Source organism: Mastomys coucha, unplaced genomic scaffold, assembly GCF_008632895.1.
Source record: "Mastomys coucha isolate ucsf_1 unplaced genomic scaffold, UCSF_Mcou_1 pScaffold5, whole genome shotgun sequence".
In the NCBI taxonomy this organism is placed as follows: Eukaryota; Metazoa; Chordata; class Mammalia; order Rodentia; family Muridae; genus Mastomys; species Mastomys coucha.
In genome coordinates this window covers 90,909,987-90,928,348 of record NW_022196911.1, presented here as the reverse complement: position 1 = coordinate 90,928,348, position 18,362 = coordinate 90,909,987, and the positions used below count along the sequence as shown (strand labels likewise).

The window sequence follows — 18,362 nt, the reverse complement described above, 5'->3', positions numbered from 1 at the left end:
AGCTCCTGTCCACTTCCCATCACAGAACTCAGTTCTTGGGCCACACTGGTATCCAGCCCCACCTCATACTGTATCCAGCCCCACCTCATACTGATGTGCCTGTCTCCAGGTGGGGGGTGGGGCGAGTGGCGGCATCACTCAGCTCACCTGGAAATCTGCGCCTCCCAGAGCTAAGTGCTTGATGGTTTCAAGAGGAGATCCAGCTTCCAACAACCCATCCATCCTTACACAGATTTTCTCTTCTGCCTTCTCTGATGCCCCCCCAGCCCTCAAACCCATAACTGCCATTCTTTCACAACTACCTTTACTTCTGAGGCCAAAGGGTTCCTTCAAAAGTCCAGATCTGGGCTGGGGATGTACCTCATCTGGCAGAATGCTTATCTAGTGCTTGCTCTGGAAGCTCTGGATTAAATTCCTAGCACTACCTAAAACTGGGCACAGCGGCACATACCTGTAAATCCAACATATGAAAGGTGGGAACAGGAGGATCAGAAGTCCCAGGTCGCTGGCCAGTGGTGGCTCGCGCCTTTAATCCCAGCACTTGGGAGGCAGAGGCAGGTGGATTTCTGAGTTCAAGGCCAGCCTGGTCTACAGAGTGAGTTCCAGGACAGCCAGGGCTATACAGAGAAACCCTGTCTTGAAAAACAAAAAACAAACAAAAAAGAAGTCCGAGGTCATCTTTGGTTGAATAGGGAGTATCCTAGCCTGGGCTACATGAGGCCCTGTCTCAAAAAGAGAATGAAATAAAGAAAAACAAAAAACAGATTTGATCTTGTTGCTGCCTTGCCTAGGGTCCCTCTGTGGTTCCTCTCGCCTTTGTACTGGCTTGTATGCCTCCCCCAATATTCTTCGTGGGTTCCGGTTGTCCAGAGGGCTGGTGCCTGAATCACTGGGTTGCTCATGCTTCCTGGCCCTTATACATATTGTACCCTTGTCTCTGGTGCCCTTCCTCTTCTTTTTCACTGGGTGACCCCTGGCCATTGTCCTTACAGTGAGGCCAGGGCACCTTGTGTATAGACCTCCATGCTTTCTCCGTGAGATCCTAACCGAGTGTGTGTTTCCTGGCCCACCTTCCTCTGTGGTAGGCTCTCCTGGAAGACAGAGGCAAGGCTTATCGATGTCCTATCCCCAGAACATGGTATGGAGTCCATGCCCAGAGATTACTGATTTGCAAGCTGACTTGAGGGAGACTTGTAAAGTCAGGCCAACCCACCTGCCTTCCTTTTCCAGCCTTCTGGCCGGTGCTCCCCGAGACCTCGCTGTGGATGATGACTATACCAACCGGACTGGTGCTGTGTACCTGTGTCCCCTCACTGCCCTCAAGAACGATTGTGAACGGATGGACATCTCAGAGAAAAGTAAGAAGAGCCTGAGGGCAGAGCTAAGTTAGGAGCCTGGCAGAGGGAGCCCATAGAGGAGATATGAGGCTAGCTTGTTAGCAAGACATGGTGGCTCCTGCCTGTTTTTCTAACACTTGAAGCTAAGGCAACAAGACAGTGGGATCAAAGCTAGCTTGGGCTCCATAGTGAGTTCCAGAATAGCTTGTGATGTATATGGAGACCCTGGCTCAAAAACAAAGCTGACTTCTTTTATGTTCATCCGGGAAGAGGAGCAGGAAAAAAGGGAAGGTCATACTTCGTGAGCTCGGAGCAATGAGAGACAGGACGTAAGAGGACAGAGAGCTGCTGCTCCCAGGAGGCTTTGTATGCTGGAGTATGGAATGAGGGACCCGAGCTCATGATCCCTCCCATTTTTGCAGGTGACCCTGACCATCACATTATTGAGGACATGTGGCTTGGAGTGACTGTGGCCAGCCAGGGCCCTGCAGGTAGAGTCCTGGTAAGCGAACACTTAGCATCATTGTCTCTGAGCCAGGGAGAACAGCAGAAGGGAGTCGGGGATCCTCTGTGATGGCTGGGGCCTTTGCAAATGTCCGCTTCTGTGGCCTCATGTCTTTATAAGCCTGTGTGTTCCCTGATCCTTGCACTCTGGGGAGAGGGTTGTCTGGGACTCTCCGGAGGCTGGACATGGCATGGGTCCTGTGTGACCTGCATGGATGCTCACCATCCGTGGGAAAGGGCAGAGAGTGCCCCGGGCAGTTGGGCGCTGGCAGGCGTTCCTTCCTGGGAGGCTGGCTGCCGGAAGAGGCGCAGCCCTGATGGCCTGGGCTCACCCTGGCACTGATTTGAGTGCCACTCCCTGCTGTCAATTGTCACCTTCAGCTGCTGACAGTTCTTCAATGTCAGCTCTCAGGATCTCAATTTCTATGTCCTGGACAGACATTATTTAGGTTTATATAAAATTTACATATAGGGAAAAGGGCAAACCTTAATTTTCTATGAGCTCTGACCCATGATAAGCCTATGCCAGTAACACCCATGAAACAGAGCATACTTACATCACTCCAGAAAGTTCTCTGTGCCACCTCTGAGCAGTCACCACTCCTATCATCATCACTGCTGTGGTGATTTCTGTCCCGAGAACGCTATTGTAGGCTGTAGGTTGTCAATCAGTTCATGAGACCACCCTTTTGTACCCCCTGGTGTTTGTGGGTGTGTGTCTAGATATTTGTTTAAGTGGTTGTAGACTCTAGGATAAGCTCCTTACCCAGTCAACCAATATTTAGCTAGCGCCTACTGTGTTCGAAGTACCAGAAATTTAGCAGTGCCTAAAGATAAGCTCATGTGGAATGCTGGTAATACTTATAAGCTGGGATGTAACAGAAGAAGCGAATAAACAAGAGTGCCCCTTGTTTCTAGATACTGTAGAGCCCAGGGGCTAATTTAGAGCACTTTTTGTGTAGCCATGGTTGCCTGGAACTCACTCTGTAGACCAGGCTAGCTTCAAATCCAGAGATCTGCTTGCCTCTGCCTCCTAATGCTGGATTCAACTCCAGTTCCTGGCAATCTGATGCCCTCTTCTGCCCTCTGCAGGCACCAAGTGTGTACATGGTACACAGACATACATTCAGGCAAAATACCTCCATACAAAAAATAAGATTAAAAAAAATGAGAGTTGCTATATGAGCAGAGCTTGTGTGCTTGTGCTTGGTGTATAGTAAGTGCTCAGTAAGCGTTAGCTGAGCTGGGTGGTGGTAGCACAGAAGCAGGCAGATCTCTGAGTTCAAGGCCAGCCTGGTCTACAGAGTGAGTTCCAGGCCAGTCAGGGCTACACAGAGAAACCCTGTCTTCAAAACAAACAAACAAAAAAGTGTTCAGTGTGCTTCTTTAATGCTATTAGTATTATTATTACTAATTTTAAATAACCCTTTTGTTAAACAACAGGGTTATCTGAGGACAAGAGAAATGAGTCCCCTAATCTCTCTGTACACAACTCCTTTTAGACCCAGGAGCCTAAGTCCCACATTCCCTCATCCTCCAATTCCTTTCACCAAGATCTCTAAGCTGCTCTCAGATCCATGCCTCTGGCTTCCCCCGGTCTGCACCTGACCCTTGATTCCAGTATAATGGATAGAAAGGTACAGGTCTCAGCATACCTATAGGAAGAGAAGGAAGCCAGACTTCCACTTTGGCCCTTGGCTCACAAAGCCAGCAGTGTACAGGCTGAGAGCTATAGCTTGCCATGGGTTCCCTAATCTTGGCTAAATGCCATGTGTGTGTTTGTGGGTCCCTAGGTCTGTGCCCATCGATACACCAAGGTGCTGTGGTCTGGGCTAGAAGACCAGCGGCGCATGGTGGGCAAGTGCTATGTGCGTGGCAATGACCTACAGCTCGACCCTGGCGATGACTGGCAGACATACCACAACGAGATGTGTAACAGCAATACTGACTACCTGCAGACCGGCATGTGCCAGCTGGGCACCAGCGGTGGCTTCACACAGAATACTGTATACTTCGGTGCCCCTGGTGCCTACAACTGGAAAGGTGGGGACCTGGGAGAAGCGGGTACAACAGAGACCACCCGTCAGTAAGCCACAGCCAGTTGAGACCATCCAGGGTCAGAGTCATAAGAGTCAGGGCCCCAGGCCAATAGCAGTATTAAAGCACTCTCTGTGTGTTGGTGGTTTTACATGTGCTATCTTTAAATCTTCTGTGTATGTACACATGTGCACATGTGGCTGTAGAGGCCAGAGGTTGGCATTAGTTCCTCAGTTGCTCTCCACTTTATTTTGTGAAACAGGGTCTCTCAGTACACCTGGAGTTCACTGATGCAGCAGGAGGGAAGTGGCTGGCCAGTGAGCACCATGGATTTGCCTGTTTTTACCCTGGCAGAGCTGGGGTTATAGACACGTGATGCTGTGCCTGGCCTTTTGTATGGATCCTGGGAATCTGAATTCAGGTTCTCATGCTTCCATGGCAAAAACTTCCCTGACTATTTCCCCAGATCCCTACACATATTATCTTAAGCAATCTGAAAACCACTTGTGTGTGTGTGAGAGAGAGACAGAGACAGAGAGAGAAAGACAGAGAGAGAGAGACAGAGAGAGAGAAAGACAGAAAGACAGAGAGAGACAGAGACAGAGAGAGAGAGAGGGAGAGAGACAGAGAGAGACAGAGAGAGAGAGACAGATAGAGACAGAGAGAGACAAAGAGAGAGAGACAGAGACAGAAAGAGACAGAGGGAGAGAGAAAGAGAGAGGGAGAGAGACAGAGACAGAGAGAGAGACAGAGAGAGACAAAGAGACAGAGACAGAGAGAGAGACAGAGAGAGACAGAGAGAGACAGAGAAAGAGAGAGAGAAAGAGAGAGGGGTGGTAGATCATACTATGAACTTTCTATGTAGCCCAGGCTATTTTCCAACTTAAGGTAATCCTCCTGTCTCTATTTCCCAAGTGCTAAAATTATATATAAAATATATAATATATATAATATAAAATTATACATAATATATAAATGTTATATATTATATAACATACACATATTTATTTAGCATTTCTAAAGTCCTCAGGTGACACAGCATTTTATACCCATTTTACTTAATTAAAAACTTTGTCTTAGAGAAAGCCAACAATAAATTAGGAAACCTAGATTGGATTGTGACCCATCTGACGTCAGCTCAACCTCTGGGAACTTTCACAAACATGATTCTGGAGCAGCATTAAAATCTTAGCTAAGGATTTGTTAGAAGCAAGGGCAAAAATGGCTAGTCCCAGTGGCACTGTGTGGTCCCAGCTATTCAGAGCCTGAGGCAGGAGCATTCCATAATCCTGCCTAGGATATACAGTAAGTTCAGGTCCAGCATGGGTAACTTAGCAAGACCCTGTTTCAGGATTAAAAAAAAAAAATCAACCCTCAGTACCTCAAATTAAGGAGGGGAAAAAAAATGAAAAAGAAAGTCCCCCTATCACTCTACCCCCCTCATCCCTTTTCCCGCGTTCACAATGTCTTAGGACTCCTTCCACACTTTTGTGCGTTGGTGTTTTTCGGGGATGTGTGTCTGTGTGAAGGTGTCAGATCCCCTGGAACTGGAATTACAGACAGTTGTGAGCTGCCATGTGGGTGTTGGGAATAGAACCTGAGTCCTTTGGAAGAGCAGTTAGTGCTCTTAACTACTGAGCCATCTCTCCAGTCCCTTATTTTTAGTATTTATCTTCTTAAAAACAAACAGGATCAAATGAAATGTTCTGCCCTTCCACATTCTCTTTTCATGCATCATAAGCTAAAACCAGTGTCTTGGCCAGTACTTCCCGGACTGCCCTTTTCAGGTTACAGAATATTTCATTGTCTCAAGATCCTTGCTTAAAGAGCTGGAGAGATGGCTCAGCACCTGGCTCACAACTGTCTCTAACTCTAACTCCAGGGGACCTGACGCCCTCTTATGGCCTCTACTGGAACTGCATGCAGGTGGTGCACAGACATATGCAGGCAAAACACCCATACTTATAATCACATAAAGCACTACATGCCATAGGCTGAGAGGCGGAGGCCTAAGGATCATGAGCTCAGGGCCTGTCCCATCCCCTGGAACTGGAGTTACAGACCACTGTGTGCTATGGTTGGTATTGGGAATCACACCTGGGTCTCCTAGAAGAGCAGCAGCCAGTGTTTTGTCCACTGAGCCATCTCTCCAACCCCATCCCACCCATCCACCTCCTATATCAAAAACATTCTCAAAGAGGAAGCGATTTATCAGCTAGGCAATGGTGGCGCATGCCTTTAGTCCCAGCATTTAGGAGGCAGAGGCAGGTAGATCTCTGAAAATTCAAGGTCAGCCTGGTCTACAGAGTGAGTTCCAAGACAGCCAGGGCTACAGAGAGAAACCTTGTCTTGGAGAACAAGACAAGACAAAACAAAAGAAAATAAACAATAACAAAACCAGGAAGTGGTGGTGCACAGACGTATGCAGGCAAAACACCCATACTTATAATCACATAAAGCACTACATGCCAAAAGCTGAGAGGCGTGCGCATTGCTCACACACATTATTGTTGTTATGGGGAGGTAGGTTTGGTGGAAGAAAAGCCAGTGACTTCCTGCTCCCCTTCCCCAATCTTTCTGCAGGAAACAGCTACATGATTCAGCGGAAGGACTGGGATTTATCTGAATATAGCTACAAGGGCTCAGAGGACCAGGGAAACCTCTATATTGGTAAGTCCAGTGCTGGTGGCCCATTGCAGGATGGGAAGAGCCACCTTGATCCCTAACACATTGGCCCTTTTACCCCTGGCGTGTGCTGTGGGGTGACACTACAGGGCAGATGTGACTTGGGGCATTTAGTTCACACACTTCTTGAGCACCGCCTGCATGCGAGCGAGACTCTGCACATGGTTTAAGCTTTCAGATGCAAAGTCAGTTCCATCTCGAAGCTCAAAACCCAGTGTGCAAGGCAGACTCCGACTGGATCTGTGGCCCACTGGATTACTCAACTTGGCCTAGAGGAATAGAAAATAATAGAGGTGGACAAGGAGGATATATGCTCAGTATTGAAGGGGCCAGATTTACTGGGGCTTTGATTGAACACTACCCCCCCCCATCCCAGGGTACACGGTGCAGGTAGGCAGCGCCATCCTACATCCCACGGACATCACTGTTGTGACGGGTGCCCCACGGCACCAACATATGGGCGCTGTCTTCCTGCTGAAACAAGAGTCAGGTGGAGACCTGCGGAGGAGGCAGGTGCTGAAGGGCACGCAGGTGGGCGCTTATTTTGGCAGTGCCATTGCCCTGGCAGACCTGAACAATGATGGGTGAGATTCCAGGGACACGGGCATCCTCTGGGGCCAGGGGGAAAGGTGGGGGGTAGCAGGCTTGCTCAAGCTAGATCAGGGAAGTAGAAGCTTTGGGTTCACTGTTTTCAAGGTCTCAATCACACCTTAAGGGAGTCTGCATTTGCATGTCATTTGCATGACACTTGTGCTTGCTTGTCTGTCCCTGACATTCATAAGGTGCCAGTGAGGTAGGGAGGTGGGGTGGGGGGTGGGGTGTGATCTTTGCCTGCATGATTTCTCTGTGACATGTGTTTTCTGTTTGGTGGGTCTTTCTGGCCTTCTCATGGACTGTGGTCATTTGCTCAGTTGCATGGCCCTTGGCAAAATTGTGCCCAGCAGATGACGTTTGCAATGCCTATCAGGGGCCAGCTTCACACTTCCATCCCCACTCTTCCCCTGTGCAGGTGGCAGGACCTCCTGGTGGGTGCTCCCTATTACTTCGAACGGAAGGAGGAGGTAGGGGGTGCCGTCTATGTCTTCATGAACCAGGCAGGCACATCCTTCCCAGATCAACCATCCCTCCTGCTTCATGGCCCCAGTCGCTCTGCCTTTGGCGTCTCTATAGCCAGCATTGGTGACATCAACCAGGATGGATTCCAGGGTAGGAGCCAGTGTCCGTCCTTTGGAACCCTCATTGACTGAGCACCAGCTGCATCGCTTGACAGGACTCACAGCTCAAAGATGCAATGTATAGAGGGCGATAAGTGGGTTGGGTTGAGAGTGCACAGTAGAGAGATCGGCATAGCATACAGTGTGAGCACAGGAGCAATGTCATGTACACTACCAAAGCGTACACTGGGGACAAGCTGGTGAATGCTCTGAAAGCCAGGCAGGGGAAACGGGGCTTTGGGCTTTCTGTTTGGGTCACAGTGGGGGTAAGATGGGAGGTGTAGCTTTGGAGGGTGACTCTTTGTGGGTGGGGCATATGGGATGGAAGCAGCTAGGAAACCTGGGGAGGTGGGGTCAAAAATGTACCATATCAGGTGATAAGAAAGGGCTGGCACAACGAGGGAGCCCTAGGTATAGTGCCATCCCCTTGTCAGTGTTCTGTGGGACGACCCGGGGACAATACAATCAGACCCAAGGAGAAGTCACAGGGAGGACATGTTACGACATGAGTCCAATTACTGTAGAAACATCTACCTTACCAAAAGTCAGTTCTCTGACAATCTCAGTTTCCCAGAACCCAGCTGAGAGCCAAAGGAGGCAAAGCTTCTCAAAGGCAGACATGGATGCTGGAGAGGTCAGCCCACAGGCCCAAGGACTTCCCATGGAGGGCTCGGGGGTTTTTTTGTTTGTTTGTTTTTGTTTTTGTTTTTTTTTTTGTTTTTTGTTCTTTTTGAGACAGGGTTTCTTTGTGTAGCCCTGGCTGTCCTAGAACTCACTCTGTAGACCAGGCTGGCCTTGAACTCAGAAATCTGCCTGCTCCTGCCTCCCAAGTGCTGGGATTAAAGCCGTGTGCTACCACTGCCCTGCGAGGGGGGGTCAGGTTTTTCAGCCTCGGGTCTGTTCACTGTCCTTGGCATGTTTTCCAGTCACCCCAGCCTCAGATCAAGTGTAGCTGATGAGTCCAGCCAAGACTGAGATCATCAAATGTGTTGAGTTTATTTGAGGAGGCATTGCTTAGCATTTTAAAAGTCTTGACGTGTGAAGTTCCCTTATACTGAAGCAAAATCCACTGTAGTGTTGTACGCATGATCCAGTTTCCTGGCTGTGTGACCTTGGGATTTGAGCCTGTTTATGTATAAAGGGAGTAAATAATAGTACAGGATAGCACCTCCCCACCCCCCCCGACACAGACACACACACACACACACTCAAGCGCATGACGTTCTCCTAAGGGTTAAATGAAATGGATGCTGTGAACACTGTGCTGGTGGTTATCAACGGGAATGGCTTCTTTTCTGGTCTTGATAGCAAATGTCATTTAGAAGAACCAAGGTATCCAGAGAGGTGGTTGTTGGGGGTGGAGAATATGGAAAGTGAGAACCAGTGGGTTCTGCTGGGGAACTGTGGTGCATGGCTCTGTCTGTGGCGCTCACCTGCTGTGTGGTGTTGAGGGAGTTTTCTTCCCTTTTCCTGAGCCTCCATTGCCACCAGAGCTCTGGAGCTCTGAGGTTCCTTCTTGGCTGCTCTGAACACTTCTGCCAGGGTGAGGTCACCACCATGGTGAGGTCACCGCCATGCTGTGGCCTGGAGCAGAGAGTGAAAGAGCTGTGGAGCCAGGTATGCCTAGTGACTCTGCCCTGTCCCTCTTTCCCAGACATCGCCGTGGGAGCCCCATTTGAGGGCTTGGGCAAAGTATACATCTACCATAGCAGTTCTGTGGGGCTCCTCAGGCAGCCTCAGCAGGTATGAATGGGTGGGGACAAGTCCAATATCCCTGTTCCCCGGGTCCCCTCCTCCAGACATGTCTCAGAGCCAATCCCTACCACTTCCTCTTGGCTTCAGATCATCCATGGAGAGAAACTAGGACTGCCTGGCTTGGCCACCTTCGGCTACTCTCTGAGTGGGAAGATGGATGTGGATGAAAACTTTTACCCAGACCTGCTAGTAGGGAGCCTGTCGGACCACATTGTGCTGCTGCGGTGAGCTAGGAGGCAGGCAGGGTCATGTCCCTCCTCCACCCTCATCTTCCTGGAGCTTCAGCTCTGCCCACCTTCCACAGGGATCCATAGAAACCTGAACCCCAGCCCTGGCCTGGGGTAGGCAGGAAATACTGATGTCTGCCTGTTTTCTTGTTACTACAGGGCCCGGCCTGTCATCAATATCCTCCACAGGACCTTGGTGGCCAGGCCAGCTGTATTGGACCCCTCACTTTGTACAGCTACTTCCTGGTGAGACTGTCAGCCCAGCTCTTGCTACCCTCTCCTTAGGCCTCAGGCCCTAAGCCCTTCCCTGGACACGCTTGATGTTCCATCAGCCGCTGGATTCTAGGGTCAGGAACATCTTCCCTATCCAATCTCATTTAAAGTCAAAGCTCCTTGCAGGAGCTAATGTGTGAGCAGGAGGTTAGGTGCAGGAACATTGGACCATCGGGCTCAAAGCCCAGCCACTCGGCCGGGAAGAGCAGAGGGAACTCTGAAGAGTGAGGGATAGAAGGAAGGGGAAAAGGAATGCGCTTAGGTGGATAGGCATGGGGAGGGAGATTCACCCTGGGCAAATTATTAGTCTGAGTCTCAGATAACCTATAAAAAAGGTAATAACCAATTAACAGGGTTCTTGAGATGATTAAATGAGAAGCTATACCTTAGGTGTAAAACAAAACAAAACAAAAAACAAGCAAACAAACAAAACACCACCACCACCACCAAACAACCCAGTTGCTAATAGATCAATACACCAGTATTGAACCTAAGGGCTTTTTTTGAGGATATCAGTCTGGTAGCAAAAGGTGTGGGCTGGGGGTGGGGGGGTGGGGGCGGTAGAGCTGAAAAATCAGGGGATGGGGACAAAAGTAAGATCTGGAGATCCCAAGACCTAGACTGGGCCATCGGTCACCTGATAACATCAGACAAACCCTGCTGCTCCCTGGACCTCAGTTTCCCCGCTGGTGACCTCTAGAAGCTGTGAGACTTCACCGCAGCTTTGTCGACTCCCCACATTCCCCCACAAGGGTCCCGAGTTCTTTGCCTAGCACAGGAGTGAAAAGCAGGACCATCCTTCCCACTGTGACCAGGCCCTGCTGTGCATTCTCCCCCGAACCCCAACAGTGTTCAGGTGGAGCTGTGCTTTGCCTACAACCAGAGCGCTGGGAACCCCAACTACAGGCGTAACATCAGTGAGTGCCGGGCACAGGGTGTTCAGGTGGGAAAGAGATGGGGTATGCTCACCTGGCCACCTGCTGACTGCCCTGTCTGTCCACAGCCCTGGCTTACACACTGGAGGCTGACAGGGACCGACGCCCACCCAGGCTCCGATTTGCCCGCAGCCAGTCATCCGTCTTCCACGGCTTCTTCTCCATGCCAGAGACACATTGTCAGACACTGGAGTTACTTCTGATGGTGAGAGAGGTGCTGTGGGGAGGATGGGAGCCCTGAGATCCCTGGGAGAGGTGGCCAGTGTCCCTCTAAGTCAAACCTCACAGACAGGGGTATCCCCAGAGTTTGGGGCATCATGGTGTTATGGGGGAAATAGACCTGGAGATCCATAAAGTAAAGGGGAACCCCTGTCCCAGTGAGGCAGGGCAGTGCAGGATAATTGGTAGGACTCAATTTGGCGATTGGATTAGTGGGGGGTTCAGCTTAACTAGGGGTTTAGGGTAGAGAGAAGCCCATCCCCTCCCTGGGTCCTAGTCTGGCTAGGGTTTAACGAGATGGGAGGATTCATGGCACCCTCTTCCCCAGGACAATGTCCGTGATAAACTCCGTCCTATAGTCATTGCCATGAACTACTCCTTACCTCTGCGCATGCCCGATCGCCTCAAGCTGGGCTTGCGGTCTCTGGATGCCTACCCAGTCCTCAACCAGGCACAGGCTATGGAGAATCACACTGAGGTGAGTAGGCCCTCCAGGAGGGCTGTAGGGTCAGAAGGTGATGTGTGGGTTGCAACCCCTCAAGCCTTCCTTCCACTGTCCCCAGGTCCACTTCCAGAAAGAGTGCGGGCCAGACAACAAGTGCGACAGCAACCTGCAGATGCGAGCAGCCTTCGTGTCTGAGCATCTGCAGCCTCTAAGCAGGTGGTATTTGGGAGACCCTGATTGGTCAAGGGCTAGGCGGGGCCTCACTGGCTGACAGAACTCGGGCAAGGCCTCCCTGGGCATGAGTAGGGTGGATGTGAGCAGAGGGGCTTTAATTAGCCAGGGTTAAGACATCCTGGGATGACTTGGTTGGCCCCCAGTGGTTTTCCCAGCTTTGAAAGCCCGAGGGGCGGAGCCTAGTGGAGGTAAGGCTTTTGACTTAGTCCCAGACTCCTCCCTTCAGGCTCCAATACAGCAGAGACACTAAGAAACTGTTCTTGAGCATCAATGTGACCAACTCGCCGAGCCGCCAACGGGCTGGGGAAGATGCTCACGAGGCATTGCTCACCCTAGAGGTGCCATCCGCTCTGCTACTGTCCTCAGTGCGCCCGGTGAGTGCCCGCTGTCCAGGCTATTTGCACCCCACTGTATATGACATTTATTTGAATTATCGTTTGCTGTGGCGTGCCGACCCTTTTCAGAACTGGGGTACCTCTGCTACTCGGTGGTAGACAAGCCCTCAGGGCTTCTAGTTGTGCTCCCCAGTAGATGAAAGACAAGTATAACCCTGACTTTATTTGCTTTCTTTCCCCAGGCTGGGACCTGCCAAGCTAATAATGAGACCATCTTGTGTGAGCTAGGAAACCCCTTCAAACGGAACCAGAGGGTGAGACCTGGCCACATCCTCCTCTCCTGGCAAGCTTCTAGCCATCTTACCTGCCCAATTCATGGGATTTCTTGAAGCAAAGAACCAGAGTGGAGGAGGGGAAGGCACAACAGGGGGTGAGAAGAGGCCCAGAGACTAAAATATGGAGCCACTAGGGATCGGTGGAGGATTCTAGGGCAGGCACAAGCAAGGAGACCACTTGGGCTGAGCCCTGATGTTGTGCTCACCCTGCAACTAGCGCCATGTCTTTTATCTGATGTACCATCTCAGCTTTCCCTAACACAATAGCTATTTCACGGAATAGGAAATGTAGGCTTAGAAAATCTCAGTAACTTGCCTAAGGTTTCGCAAAAGCGGCAGAGATCCCCAAAGCAGCCATGGTGTCCAGTGATCTTATCACTGAGATAGGAGGCAGAGATGGATAAGGAGGAGGGTTGGAGATCCCCTCGCCTGGATCTTCCCCATGCCATAGCCCTCTGCTTTGTCTCAATGTTCCTTTCTGTTTCCCTGACCCTTGTGCTAGATGGAGCTGCTCATTGCCTTTGAAGTCATCGGGGTAACTTTGCACACGAGGACCCTCCCGGCACTTCTTCAGCTGTCCACGTGAGTGACCCAGTGAAGGTCGTCTGGTCAGGGATGAATGAGCCCCTACCCTGGGTCTCCTTCTTACCACCTGCATTTTCTCCTCAGGTCAAGCCACCAGGATAACTTGCAGCCCCTGCTCCTGACTTTGCAGGTTGACTACACTCTCCAGGCCTCGCTCAGCTTGTGGGTACCACTCTGTTCCCAGCCCTTTGTGCCCTAGCCACCGCTTCCCTACCGTCAAGGAGCTTCCTAAGCTCCCCTGACACCTCTCTTGGTCTGGGGTCCTCCTGGGTCATCATTTCTGGATAGCCATGGTCGCTATCCTGGTTGCATGAGTATTCCTTGTAACACAGTCAGGAGGGCGCAGCATTAGCACCCGGGGCTAAGGTGATGGTCTCTCTGTGCTGTCTTTCATTTTTCCACTTTATTTTCTAGATATTTACCTTTGTGTGTGTGTCTATATGATGTTAGCACATGCATGTGTGAGAATGCAGATGTGTGCATGCTATGAAACACATGTGGAGGTCAGAGGACAATCTGAGGACAATATTGCATCTCACCTACACCTTGTGTGGGGCAGGGGGTTTCTCTGCTGTTGTCCATTGCATTCATGAGAATGCACATGCAGGCTAGCTGGCCCATGGGTTTCCTTAGGGATCCTCCAGTCTCAGGGATCCCCCGCCCATCTCACGTAAGGAGCACTTGGATTACAGATGTGAGCTACCGCGTTCAGCTTTTAAGTGGGTTCTGGGGGGATTTAACCTCAGAACTTCACTCTTACATAATGAGTGCTTTGCCCCCCCAGCCACCTCCTCAGCCACCTCCAACTTTTAAATTTTTTTCCTTAGATTTATTATATTTCATGTATATGGAGTGTTTTGACAGCATGTATGTCTATGCTCCATGTGTGCCTGCTGCCCATGAAGGTCAGATAAGGGTGCCAGGTCCCCTGAAACTAGAGTTACAGATGGTACCAAAAGCTGAACCCCAGTTCTCTGGAAGAGCAACATGTGCCCTTAACCCCTGGGCCATCTCTTCAGCCCCTCCCCCACCTCCTTGAAAGCCCACAGTGCAAAGATGTCAAAGACTTAGTGATTTTGGCATCACTGCCCCGCACTGCACCAATTATTACTAACCCTACCTTGTAGTCGAGGAACCTGAGGCTCAGGAAGGATCAGTCGTCTGTGTGAGCCTGCACAGCTAGGGCATGGTAGAACTGGGGTGTATGTGCCAGGGACACTGTAGGCAGCATGCCTCGGCACTGCAGTCCCCTCTGGCAGGGCTCTGGCCTCCTGTCCGCTTTGACTTGGGGTATCTTCTTACCCAGGATGAATCATCGGCTGCAGAGCTTCTTTGGTGGGACAGTGATGGGTGAGGCTGCCATGAAAACTGTGGAGGATGTGGGGAGTCCCCTCAAATATGAATTCCAGGTAAGGGCACCTCTGGGGTCCTGGCTGGCGGCTCTTCCAAAAGACAACAGGGAGACCGTTCTGTGTGTGGGGTTCAAGAGTGAAAGGTGTGGGGTTGTTGAGTTGTGGGTGGTTTTCCAAAGAATGGTAACCATGATACATGGGTCACGTGTGTCCACAGGTGAGCCCAGTGGGAGATGGGCTGGCAGCCTTGGGCACACTGGTTCTAGGTCTGGAGTGGCCGTATGAAGTTACCAATGGGAAGTGGCTGCTGTACCCGACGGAGATCACTATCCATAGCAATGGGTCCTGGCCTTGCCAGCCGTCTGGAAACCTTGTCAACCCTCTCAACCTTACTCTCTCTGTAAGTCTATCATCAGGAATGGTCCACGTGTGTCTCGTTTGCCTGCCGGAGGGCAGAAAAGCCAGATCTTCCCCTGTTGCCCCAGTGGTCTTTGGGAGCCTGACTACTCCCTCTTTCCAGTCTCCCATCAGCTATTCTCTCTCTCTCTCTCTCTCTCTCTCTCTCTCTCTCTTTGCCTTCCCAACATATCTCTGCCCTCTTCAGGACCCTGGAGTCACACCCCTGTCGCCACAGCGCCGGCGGAGGCAACTGGATCCAGGGGGAGATGAGGGTTCCCCGCCTGTCACGCTAGCTGCTGCCAAAAAAGCCAAGTCTGAGACTGTGTTGGTGAGTGGCCAGGGCAGAGGCAAGGAGGACTTCACAGCCTGGCACAAGGCGCATGGGCATCAGGGCCCCACAAGCAAGGGTGATAGAGGCCACTTCCACAGAGACACCAGTCTGGACCAGTGCTGTAGACCTGGGCCTCAAGAGCCTCCTGACAGAGAAACAGACTTACCCCCTAACCTAGGGTGCATCCAACACAGTGGTCCCAAAGAGGAAGTGCTGACAGATTCCAAGGCTTCACACCCTGTGCTTGGGCATTTGGTGTGGGGAGGATGTGTATGTAGAGCAGAGTGGTCTATGCAGGAAGAGGATAAGAAGAAAATATGGGGACCGAGGGGAAGCCTAACTGGCTAGAGAGGTTGCAGGGGTATCTATCCCAAGACAACAGACAACACTCAACATCCTTGGCTTGGGAGAGTTTCTAAGGCTGCCCCTTGCCAGCCTGAGCAGGAACTATGCTTCATGTTTGTGTTCCCTGAGTCAGAAGAGTTTGGCCCAAGAGTCCATCTTGAATGTATATTCGTGAAGTAGAGGCATGTGAACGAGCAAAGCAATGAACAGACCCCCTCGTCACTCCAGGGTGGGACGGAGTCTAGGAGGGTAGACGGTAAGGAGCCAGCATCAGGTCTAGAGACTCAGGCTGTCCCCCGTCTGTCCACCTGTCCACCTCAGACCTGTTCCAATGGCCACGCCCGCTGCGTGTGGCTGGAGTGCCCCCTTCCAGATGCCGCCAACGTTACCAATGTGACCGTGAAGGCGCGGGTGTGGAACAGTACCTTCATTGAGGTTAGTGCTAGGTTTGGAGGCCTTTGAGGTAATCCACTTGGGTGAGGAGATGGACAGGGAGGGATTGAAGCCAGGGTGTGTGTGTGTATGTGTGTGTGTGTGTGTGTGTGTGTGTGTGTGTGTGTGAAACAGTATCATGTTCTGCACAGTTGTGTGTCTGTTACTGTGGCCACATTGGTGTTATGGTTGTGTGTATGTGTGTGAATGTGTGATACTTCCAAAATGACCTTTTATGTGTCCTTTACATTCTATCTCTGTGCCTTTGCCCTTGGTGTCCCTCCACCTCCCACTGGAATGCCAGGATTTTTGTTTTGTTTTGTTTTGTTTTGTTTTCTGTCTGTGTATGAATTCCCTACACAGCCACCAAGGTCTCCAGCAACCTTGGCTTCTCATCACTGAGATCCTAGCTAACTTCAGCAGCTGGAGTCATCTTCCCCGAAGTCTTTCCCGGAAGTTACCTGAGTCACCTGTCCTGCTCGGATGGGTTATGGTTACGCTTATAGCAGCCCTCTCTTGCTACCTAGTCTAACCTTTTCTTAAGACTAGACTATCAATCTTCCTGGCCTGTATGATTGGTTTCTGTCATATCTACTCAGTTTCTGACACTGGACCACAAAAGTCACCTTAGGTAGATGAAGGGGCGTGGCCATCTACCAGAAACAGGTGCCGGATAGATTTAGTCCACGAACCTGACCTAGACCATGACCTTCCCTGTCTCTGCTGTGTCTTGGCATCGGCACAGGACCCAGTGCACAGAGGAGTGAATGAATGGCAGGTATTTGTGTGTGTGGGAGAGATCCTTTGAGGGTGCTGTCTGAAGTGGGTAGAGAGTGTAGAGTCAAGAGGGAGGTCAAGAGAGACTTCAGCTGCTAGTTCTGACCCCTCTGTCTTCTTGGTAGGACTACAAGGACTTTGACAGAGTCAGGGTAGATGGCTGGGCTACCCTGTTCCTGAGAACCAGCATCCCTACCATCAACATGGAGAACAAGACCACATGGGTAAGTAGGTGTGTTAACAGGGGCAGCAGCCTCAGGCCAGAGCATCTCTAACAGGACACTGGTGCTGGTCCTGGTGCTGGAGGCCTGCCACCTTAGTTTCTTGAGAGACAGAATAAGAGAAGTCATTAAGTCCCAGGTCTGCCTAGGCTATAGTGAATTCAAGGCCAACCTGAGCAACTTACTGATATTCTGCCTCAGAACTAAAAGTGAGGGGCTGGGAAGATGGCTCAGCAGGCAAAGGCCTTGATCAACAAGCGTGAAAACCTGAATCTGGATCCTCAGCACCCAAGTCCCCAGTTAAAAGCTGGGCATGTTGGCCCATGCCTATAACTTCAGCTATAGATCAGTGAAGACAGGGAGACCCTGGGGACTTGCTGGCTAGCCAATTTAGACAAAATAGCTACTAGTTCATTGAGAGATATTGCACCTTTTAAAGAGGTAGAGAATGAATGATAGAGAAAGACATCCAACATTGATCTCTGGCCTCCAATAGGGCACACAGGGGACACACACATAGATGTACACACACACACACACACTCACATACACTCACACACACTCACACACACTCACACACACACACACACACACACACACACACACACACACTTTTAAAGGTAGGGGAGAGGACATGGTGGCACACACCTTTAATCCCAGCATTTGGATCTCTGTGAATTAAAGGCTGGACTGTTGAGTCATAGTGAGTCCCAGGATAGCCAGGACTACATAGGAAGATCCTGTCTCAAAAAACCACTCCCCCAATAAAATAAAATAAGTAAATAAATAAAAATTAAGAAGGGCTGGCTGTGATGGAGTGCTCTAGAGTCAGGTGCAGAGGGATTGACTCAAGTTGGAGGCTAGCCTGGGCAACTTAGTGAGCTCAAGGACAGCCTGGGCTACATAGCAAGACTGTCTCACAAAGCCAATCAAATAAATCATGAACAATAACAATGCACATATATACGACTGAAAGAGTGTAGAGCACCCGGGGAATAAAGGGAGTAGACATACAACAAAAAATTAAAGTTATGGACAGGAAAAAGAAAAGCCAATATTCTCTCATTGTCAGATCTTTTCAAATTATCCCAGTCCAAGTGAGATTCAGGAAATTCCAAGGAGGGGTGTTCTAAGTTGGAAGAAGAAATATGACAGATTGCTAATGATTTGTTGGGAAAGGGATATACGCGGAAATACATAGGAGATACACAAAGTGGAGTAAATGGCCCGCGGGTGAAGGACTTATTTTAGGGTGCATTTCCTAAAGTAAGTCAATGGGATGAAGAAGGGTGGGGAAAGGACTGGATTGGAAATGTAGTCATGTTACAGACCTCCTCTTCCTCCTCCTCCTCCTCCCCCTCCTCCCCCTCCTCCTCTTCTTCCCC

At 50.4% G+C, this 18,362-nt stretch overlaps 1 protein-coding gene across 3 annotated transcripts in view; it reads left to right on the top strand.

The window, feature by feature from the left end:
• The window catches only part of Itga3 (integrin subunit alpha 3), a 31,404-nt gene that overhangs the window by 6,970 nt on the left and 6,072 nt on the right, over nt 1-18,362 (top strand). For 2 of the 3 annotated variants that reach the window (XM_031354466.1, XM_031354469.1), the window contains exons 2-23: nt 1,231-1,358; nt 1,760-1,839; nt 3,635-3,884; nt 6,462-6,548; nt 6,940-7,147; nt 7,573-7,769; nt 9,432-9,520; nt 9,620-9,756; nt 9,919-10,005; nt 10,882-10,949; nt 11,036-11,172; nt 11,515-11,664; nt 11,750-11,847; nt 12,092-12,239; nt 12,443-12,514; nt 13,038-13,117; nt 13,205-13,282; nt 14,427-14,529; nt 14,690-14,872; nt 15,077-15,199; nt 15,869-15,982; nt 16,882-16,980. In XM_031354466.1, the coding sequence (XP_031210326.1) occupies nt 1,231-1,358; nt 1,760-1,839; nt 3,635-3,884; nt 6,462-6,548; nt 6,940-7,147; nt 7,573-7,769; nt 9,432-9,520; nt 9,620-9,756; nt 9,919-10,005; nt 10,882-10,949; nt 11,036-11,172; nt 11,515-11,664; nt 11,750-11,847; nt 12,092-12,239; nt 12,443-12,514; nt 13,038-13,117; nt 13,205-13,282; nt 14,427-14,529; nt 14,690-14,872; nt 15,077-15,199; nt 15,869-15,982; nt 16,882-16,980 (2,716 nt within the window). Of the gene's footprint in view, nt 1-1,022; nt 1,359-1,759; nt 1,840-3,634; nt 3,885-6,461; nt 6,549-6,939; nt 7,148-7,572; nt 7,770-9,431; nt 9,521-9,619; nt 9,757-9,918; nt 10,006-10,881; nt 10,950-11,035; nt 11,173-11,514; nt 11,665-11,749; nt 11,848-12,091; nt 12,240-12,442; nt 12,515-13,037; nt 13,118-13,204; nt 13,283-14,426; nt 14,530-14,689; nt 14,873-15,076; nt 15,200-15,868; nt 15,983-16,881; nt 16,981-18,362 lie in introns of those variants that run through there. The other variant, XM_031354467.1, reaches the window with a different exon arrangement.